Source organism: Mauremys mutica, chromosome 9 (assembly GCF_020497125.1).
Source record: "Mauremys mutica isolate MM-2020 ecotype Southern chromosome 9, ASM2049712v1, whole genome shotgun sequence".
Taxonomy (NCBI): Eukaryota; Metazoa; Chordata; order Testudines; family Geoemydidae; genus Mauremys; species Mauremys mutica.
This window is the reverse complement of record NC_059080.1, coordinates 50,848,084-50,857,153: the sequence shown is the minus strand read 5'-3', so window position 1 is coordinate 50,857,153 and position 9,070 is coordinate 50,848,084. Positions and strand designations below refer to the sequence as shown.

Sequence of the window (9,070 nt, the reverse complement as noted above, 5' to 3'; positions counted from 1 at the left end):
GGGGCCAAGAGGTGATAGAAGGGGCGTGGCCTGTGATAATAGAGGCAAGGGATGGGCGTGGCTAATGCGCATGCCCGGCCCGGTGTGACGCATGCGCGGGATTCGGGTGGGCGTTGCGCGCGGGATTCGGGTGGGCGTTGCGCGCGGGCCCTCGGGAGTGGAGGCGTGGCGCGCGCGCGCTAGGCTGCGCGAGCTGGTGGGCGGTGCGTCGGTCGGTCAGAGCCCGGCCCGGGGGGCGGGGCCTGCGGCGGGAGCGGAGCGAGCGGCCCGGCGGGAGCTCGAGCATGAGCGGCGGGGCGGGCTGCGGCGTGTGAGGGGCCGGGCGGGGTCCGCTCCCCGAGGAGCGATGGGGCCGGACAGTCGGGGCAGGGGCCGCGGGGCAGAGGTGGCGGGGCGGCCCTGGAGCGGCGGGGGCCGTGCACTGCCCGGCGGCCCCGCGGCTCGGCGGAGGGCCCCGCGTCGCCATCTCCTGCCGCTGCTATTGCTGCTGTTGGCCGCGGGGGCCGAGAGCCAGGCGGGCCCCAGCTCCGACCCGCTCGGCGCGGGCTCCCCCGCAGGCCCCGGCCTCAGCGTCTACATGAGCGAAGAGGAGGTGCGCCGGCTGATCGGTAAGTGCGCCGGGGCGGCCGGGCCGGGCCGGGAGGCCCCGGTCGCGGGGAGGGCGAGTGGGGGGGGGTGGCTGGACGTCGAGGAGGAGGCAGGTGTCGAGGTTAGCGGTCGGGGGGCTCCCCCGGCCCCCGCGCTGTGTGTGGGTAGGTGCGCGCAGAGGTAGGGTCTTGCTGTGGGGGGGCGGCGGGGCCCCGCTGTGTGCGCGCGCGGGTGTGTAGGGAGGGCGGGGGGCTCCCGGGCCCCTCTGTGTGGGGAGTCAGGAGAGGGGGGTTGCCGTAGGCTTAGCTGCCCAGGGTCTGTCGGGAGGGCACAGGGCCCATTGTGGTGGTGGAAGGTTCCCAGTTTCAGCGGTGCAGCGTGTAATGTTGCCGGAGCAGGGTAAAACCAAAAACAGCGAGTTGAGGCCCAAGGTTTTATTAGTGGGATGAGCGGCATTCAGAGGGCACTGAAGAGACCTGACAGTAATTGGGAAAGTGTGTGAAAGGAATCTCAACTTCCAGGCAGTTTCATAATCACTGCACAAATAAGTAGGAGGATTTCTGCACCATGATACAACTTGCTTTCCTCTGATAGGGCATATCTCAAATTATTTTACCACATTTTTGTGCTTGCCGTTCCTCTATGTGAAGTAGAGGTTTGGTTTTAGTAAGGGCTCCTCGTAAATTTTGTCATTTCAGACCTTGGTTTGATTGATTTTTGTGGTTGGAGCCTAACAAAAGAAATGTATAAGCTGCTAAAATGGTTTGGGTTTTTTAGGAGGTGGCTGGCCTGTGGCTTAGTGGAAAATTTTTTTTACAGTGCAGGCTTTAAAAAAGTGATTCTCAAACTTTTGTACTGGTGACCCCTTTCAGATAGAAAGTCTCTGAGTGTGACCCCCCCCTTATAAATTAAAAACACTTTTAAATATATTTAACACCATTATAAATGCTGGCAGCCAAGCGAGGTTTGGGGTGGAGGATGACAGCTTGTGACCTCCCCCCCCACAATAACCTCACAACTCCCTGAGGGGTCCTGACTCCCAGTTTGAGAACTGCTGCTTTAAAACATTATTTGCATAGAAGGTATAAAATAGAAATGACTCCAACTAATTAAGCACTGGGAGTGCATAGTTAATTTTGGAGCTGATGAGCCCTGAGGGTGAATAGCTATGTAAACATTTTTTCCCCTGCGGCTTGCTCCGCAGTCAGTTTTTTTTGTTGTTTTAACATTTTTACATTGGTTGTACTTATTACTGTATGGCTGCTTTATTAAATATACAGAATTAAAAGGGTCAGATGACTCTTGTATATTTTGTCAGCCTCCTTGTATAATTTTTCTTGCTTATAAGCCCTACTAATCATGGACATGTGAGTCTAGCACTGCAGGGGTGGGCAAACCACAGCCCCGGGGGCCGCATCTGGCTCTCCTGATGTTTTAATCCAGCCCTCGAGCTCCTGCTGGGGAGCGGGGTCCGGGGCTTGCCCCACTCCTGACAGGGAGCAGGATCGGGGATTTGCCCCGCTCCATGTGGCTCCCAGAAGCAGCGGCATGTCCCCCTTCTGGCTCCTACACGAAGGGGCAGCAGGGGGCTCTGCACACTGCTCCCATTGGCCGGCAGCCGTGGCCACTGGGAGCTGCAGGGGCAGCCCCTGCGGACAGGGCAGTGTGCAGAGCCGACTGGCTGCACCTCCACGTAGGAACCAGAGGGGGGACATGCCACTGCTTCTGGGAGCTGTTTGAAGTAACCGCCACCCCCTGCCCCAGCCCTGATCCCCCCCTCCTGCTCTCTGAACCCCTCTGTCCCAGCCCAGAGCAACCTCCTGCACCCCCAATGCCTCATCCCCAGCCCAGAGCCCACACCCCCAGCCAGAGCCCTCACCATTTGCCCCGTACCCCAACCCAGAGCCCCCTCCTGCACCCTGAACTCCTCATTTCTGGCCCCACCCCAGAGCCCGCACCCCAACCCCAATTTCGTGAGTATTCACGACCCGCCATACAATTTCCATATCTAGATGTGGCCCCTTTGTCCAAAAAGTTTGCCCACCTCTGGTCAAGCATTTGAAATGTGTATTAGGGCTTGTCTACACTGGTATTTTACAGCGCTGCAACTTTATCTCTCGGGGGTGTGAAAAAATACCCCCCCTGAACGCAGCAATTTTCAGTGCTGTAAAATGCCGGTGTAGACAGTGTACCAGTGTTGGGAGCTGTGCCCTGTGTGGAGGTGGTTTTTTGGTGCTCTAGCATTGCCAGTGTAGACTAGCCCTTAGAAACCTGCTTAAACTGTCATGGACTAAACACAATTCTTCCCCCACCCCCAATGAAACTACATGCAGGTGTACTCAGTAGGTAAATCAGAATTGGAAGTGTATCTATTATCAGTGATGTTTTGCCAGTATGGCTAAGTAAGGCCAGGGGTTCTCAAACTTCATTGCACTGCGACCCTCTTCTGACAACAAAAATTACTATGTAACCCCAGGAGTGGGGACCAAAGCCTGAACCCACCCGAGTCCCACTGCCCCGGGTGGGGGGCAAAGCCCAAGCCCCACCATTCCAGGCGGGGGGTGGTGGTGGTGGTGGTGCGCAAAGCTGAAGCCCAAGCATGGGGCCTGTAACCTGAGCCCCGCCACCTGGGGATGAAGCTCTTGAGCTTTGGCCCTGAGCGGTGAGGCTCTGTCTTCAGCCTGGGCCTCAGCAAGCCTAAGCCAGTCCTAGTGACCCCATTTAAATGGGGTCGTGACCCACGTTGGAGTCCCGACCCACAGTTTGAAAACCGCTGCTGAAGACAGTATCTCTAGCTGTTTTGCTTCTGTAACTTTGATGAATCCAAAAGATCTGAAAAGCTTCAGTGACACCATGTGTTCGGATAATTGCGAGTCAGTTAACCTGGAGACATGCTGACAGTTCTCTTTGGTAGAGTTTCCTCCAGTTCCAGAAAGCTTATTTTGTGTGTTTGGAGTTAGATATTGTGTAAACAGTTTGTGATTTTAAAGAAGGTTACTATGTGATGTATTTATTTCTTTTGATGTTGCTTACTTCCAAAATGAAATTATGGCATGTACAGCTGAGATTTGAGCTAAGATGTGAGAAAATTATATAGACATACCTAAACCTGGCATACTAAGACTTTGACTACACTGGCACTTTTGTTAAAACTTTTGTTGCCCCCGAGTGTGAAAAAACACCCCCCCTGAATGACAGACGTTTTAACAATGAAAAGTGCCAGCGTGGACAGCGCTTCATCAGCGAGAGCCACGCTCCTGGTGACGAAGCTACCACTCCTCGTTGGAGGAGGTTTTATTTTGTCGCTGGGACAGAGTGGTTACACTGCTTACCTTACAACAGTGCAGCTGCAGGAGCACAGCCACGCCGTTGTAAGGTGTACAGTGTAGACATAGCCTTAGTCATATCTTTCCTACAAAAGAATATTGGAAGGAATGTAAAGAATGTGAACAAAACTAGTGACGACTTAGCTGTTCAGTGTTGCAGTGCCTGAATTGTCATTTTAACTATAAATGTTGGTCGATACAAGATTTTTACATGACTGGTGGTGTGCATAAAGCAGTTTAAAAAAAAAAAAAGCACTCCAGGCTCCTTACATTTCTTTTAGTTTCTATATGTGGAAAAAATTATTCAGTTGACTGTTAGAACTGTCATTCAGTGTAGCTAGGAAAATTAACTCATTTGCTAGGGTAAGTAGATTTGCCAAATATTGCTGTATTGATGAATCTGCCATTATAACCAAGGAACGCTGTCTTATTTTACCATTAGCCTTATTACTGAATTGTTTTTAGAAACTATCTTGCTATGAATAGATGTTTCTCCTGATAACTTGAAGGACTTTAGGGAAATGTTACTAGTCTCAGATATAATACATGGCTCTTTCAGACTGAGTTTTCATCGATTTCAAAGTTATTTACAGAGGAAGGCAAGTATCATTATTCCCAATTTAAAAAGTGGGAAAAGTGAGGCATAGAAGTGAAGTGACTTGTCCAGGGTCACTTTGCGTCTATCTAAATTCTCTGACTATATGCTAGGTGGGGGCTAGTAGCACCACCTCTTAAATTTGCTTGACCCATCCCATTATAAAACCATGCTCCAGAGAAAGATTGGATGAAGGGAGAAATGAGATGGGCTAGGCAAGGAGATGGGATATTATCACTCCTCTTTTACACATGGGAAACCGAGACATAGAGCGATTAGGGCAAAAAAGCCACTGATTTGGAGTACCCGAACTGAGATGCCTAGGATCTGATTTTTTCAGAGTACTTAGCATTATAAAACACTATATGTTCAAAGCACAGCTCCCATTGACTTCAATTGCAGATGTGAGTGTGCTTGGCATTTCTGCAAATCAGATGCAGGTCTGAAATCAAGCACCCAAAAAAACGAAAAACACACAATTAATGACCACCTACGAAAAGTTTGGTTCAAGTGACTTGCCCAGCATATAGGAACTCTGTGGCAGAGGCAGGGATAGAATCCAAATTCCCAGGGCCGCATTTAATTGCATTAACTACCAGACCATCCTTTCTCTTCATGCAATCCCTTGCCTCATTCACTCCACACTCTCCAGTTTCTGCAACAAATGAAGCAGGGGTCCTGCAGACAATACCTCACTACAATACAATGAATTCAGTGAACCCTGATTCATCCCCAGAGCACAGGGTGCATTGATTTAAATAATCAACTTTAACTAAAAAGTACACATGCAAAAAAAAAAAATCTGAAAGAAAATGTGGTTCTCATTGGTTGGTAACCATTAGAACCTGTTGATTTGCAACTAAATATAGCATTTACACTAAACTGGTGCTGATTTTTGCTAATCGAGAGGCTACATTGTGCATGTATGTGTTTATATACATACACATTTATTTGAGCAATTGTAAATCTTACATTTATTCAGGTTATTGATTTTTACATTTTTATTATGTTAGAAAAGGTGAATGATGCATTTCTTATTTGCTAGATTAGTTTTTTACGTGCTGTTTGTGTCAATTGAATTCAATCCAAATAAAGCTTAATTGCATAAAAACAGCATTTAAAAATTATTTCTGTTAAATAAAATTCCCTTAAATGTGATGGATACATACAAAAGTTTATCAATATTTTATCAAAACATGTTTTGTATTTAAAACTGATTTATTTAACGCAGATGCAGTGAGTGAGGTAATATCTTTTATTGGAAATATTGTCTGTAGTGTGTGACCTTGTCCTTTAAGATTTTAGAACTAGTTGATCTCCTCTTCTAGTTCAGGGGTAGGCAACCTATGGCACGCATGCCAAAGGCGGCACACAAGCTGATTTTCAGTGGCACTCACACTGCCCGGGTCCTGGCCACTGGTCCGGGGGGCCCTGCATTTTAATTTAATTTTAAATGAAGCTTCTTAAACATTTTAAAAACTTTTTTTATTTTACATACAACAATAGTTTAGTTATATATTATAGACTTATAGAAAGAGACCTTCTAAAAACGTTAAAATGTATTACTGGCACGTGAAACCTTAAATTAATTAGAGTGAATAAATGAAGACTTGGCACACCACTTCTGAAAGGTTGCCGACCCCTGTTCTAGTTCTTATTCATGGATTGGAAGAAGAAAACAAACTTCCTTGCTTTTTCAACTCCCAATTGGTTTCTTAACTTTGAACTAGTTGAATAAAGTGAAATGAAGAAAATATTCTCTTTACCTACAGAAGAGGCTACTGCTGTCAAAAACTAGCCAGCTCCCTCCCCACAGCACCTCCCGTCCGCTGGGGGCCCTGCTGATCTACTCCTTACCCTCCCTCCCAGCACCTCCTGCCTGCTGTGTTCAGCTGTTTCACGGTGTGCAGGAAGCTCTGGGGGGAAGGGGGAGGAGTTGATCAGTGAGGCTCCCGGTGGACTATTATGACAGTGAGGTGACCGTGCCGATGTTTAAGATGTGCAATAAGGCACTTGTACTGACACACCAACATTGGATTAAGTGACGTGAGCTATTTGCAATTGATAAATGGATGTGCAGCCAGCACTGATGATATACTGCTGGAGCTGCTGAAATGCACTATTGACCCTGTAGTGGAATCACTTCTGGCCCTTTTTTTGCCTGGTGTGGAGAACTGGAACCTTGCAAACCAAGAATGGTATTGTGGTCTCACTTTATAAGGGTAAGGGACCGCGCAGTGAATGTAAGAGCTACAGGTCAATCTCCTTGTTGTTTGTGCCAGGGAAGGTGTTTGCGTATGTTCTCCTGGTGCGTTTGGAGCCCCTGCTACATCAGAAGCATCGCCTCTAACAGTCAGGCGTTACAAGGAACAGGTCCTGATTAGACGCCATTTTGGATCTTTGCTTGTTGTTGGAGATACACATACATTACATATAGGGGCTTCTTGAACTTGCGGTGTATCTTAAGGCAGCGTTTGAGTCAATTGATCAAGTCACGCTATGGAAGGCCTTAAAGGGCGTAGGTCCCAACCACTGTGTTGGACTCTATTAGTGAGCTGCATTATGGAACCACTGCCCGTGTACATCTTGAGAATTGGATGTCGGCACCTTTCAAATCAGAGTCTAGTGTCAGCCAGAACTGTGTCTTGGCCTCTGCACTCTTTTGTTGGACAATGATTTCATAATGCAGTATTCTGTCAGGTTCATAAGTATTAAAGTCAGTGATCTTGCACACTCAGATCTTGACTATGCTGATGACGTTGTTCTAGTACGGAGCCACAACAGGTTTTGCGAGGCACTCCCCCAAATGGAGGAGTCAGTCAAGGTTGGTCTCCATGTTTTGTGATCAAAGACAAAGCTGCCAAACCTAGAATCAGGTCCACCCATGCAGGGGCGACTCCAGGCCCCAGCACGCCAAGCGCGTGCTTGGGGCGGCATGCCGCGGGGGACGCTCTGCCGGGAGATCCACCAGAGCCGCGGGACCAGTGGACCCTCCGCAGGCACGTCTGCGGGAGGTCCACCGGAGTGGCCTGCCACCCTCCCGGCGACCAGCAGAGCGCCCCCTGCAGCGTGCCGCCGTGCTTGGGGCAGCGAAATGGCTAGCGCTGCCCCTGCACCCACGACTCCAATCTCTTTGAATAATGAAACTGTCTAAGCAGTCTCCTGCTCTTGCTACACCTCTGCCCCAATAGAATGCGACCCGATATAACATTAATTTGGATATAACACGGTAAAACAGTGGGGAGCCCAGGCCCTTTAAATCCCCACCCGAGCCCAGCTGCCAGAGCTCCGGTGGTGATTTAAAGGGCCCGGGGCTCCCCACAGCAGCTGGAGCACCGGGCCCTTTAAATCCCTGCCAGGGCTCTGGCAGCCGGGCTTGGGCGGTGATTTCAAGGGCCCGGGGCTCTGGCCTCTGCGGGGAGCCCCGGGCCCTTTAAATCCCCGCTCCAGCCCCGCTGCTGGAGCTCCAGCGATGATTTAAAGGGCCTGGGGCTCCCTGCAGCCACTGGAGCACCGGGCCCTTTAAATCACCGTCAGGGAAGCCGGTCCAGTCTGGCACGTCGCACTGGACCAAACCTAATATAACGCGGTCTCACCTATAAGGCGGTGAGATGTTTTGGCTCCCGAGGACCACGTTATATCGAGATAGAGGTGTATTTGGGTTCTATACTCACCAGTTTCTCCAGCTCTCATATGGGGGTTCTTCACCAGATTGACATCACAGTGTCTGCCATGGGTCGTTTACAGCGAATATGGAATCAGCATCATCTTGGCATGACAACTGAGTTCTGGCTCTATTTGAGCTGTATTCTCTCTCTACTGCTGTACAGTTGTGAAAGATGGACACAACGCCGCTCAGACTGGGCAAAGCTGGAGGCTTTCCACGCAAAATGCCAACCTTATATTTTGAGCATAAAGTGAAAAGACATTATTTGTAACGCAGATGTTTATGGGTGCTTTGGACTATAGACTACTGGGGCCGTTGCCTGCAGACAGCGTCTTATGCTTTTCAGATATGTCACCAGAATGCTGCAAGATGTTCCGGTGAATGCCATTCTCTGGGTGGCTTGTAACATCTGGAATAAAATTACACCAACCAAGGGATGGAGGTGGCCCAGAGGCAGACCACCACACATGGGTGCATCTAGTCTGTTCCGCTGTTGGACTCTTGGCCTGTGAAGCCCTTGCAGCCATACAGAAGCGGACCAAATGCCGAACAATCGCTACGACTGACCTTTTGGCTAAGCGTTGAAGAAGATGGTGTATCTATTTCTTGGTCCTGAGGCAGGAAAGTAAGGGGCAGGAACCATGCCACTTGTAGAGTAAAGCAGCAAAGTAGCCCGAGGCATTGTTAGCCCTTCTCTTTTTTGTGGAATCCTATTAAATTTATATTTTAATCTTAAATAAAATATTTTAATTTGAAAATTGTTCTTAGGAGCAGAGTTTACTTGCATCTTACAGTGAGACAAAAGATTCCTTACATTTTCTAAATGGGAATTATTTTCTCACCATCTCCTCAGCCAGCCATGCACCTTCCTAACTTGAAAGATCTTCACTCTCC

At 49.1% G+C, this 9,070-nt stretch overlaps 1 protein-coding gene across 3 annotated transcripts in view; it reads left to right on the top strand.

Moving 5' to 3' along the window:
* Window positions 1-314: 314 nt before the first annotated feature.
* The window catches only part of RYK (receptor like tyrosine kinase), a 125,546-nt gene continuing 116,790 nt past the window's right edge, over window positions 315-9,070 (top strand). Inside the window, exon 1 of one of the 3 annotated variants that reach the window (XM_045030134.1) lies at window positions 315-608. In XM_045030134.1, coding sequence (XP_044886069.1) covers window positions 347-608 — 262 coding nt within the window. In that variant the 5' untranslated portion in view covers window positions 315-346. The remainder of the gene's footprint in view (window positions 609-9,070) is intronic. The other 2 variants (XM_045030133.1, XM_045030132.1) reach the window with 2 other exon arrangements.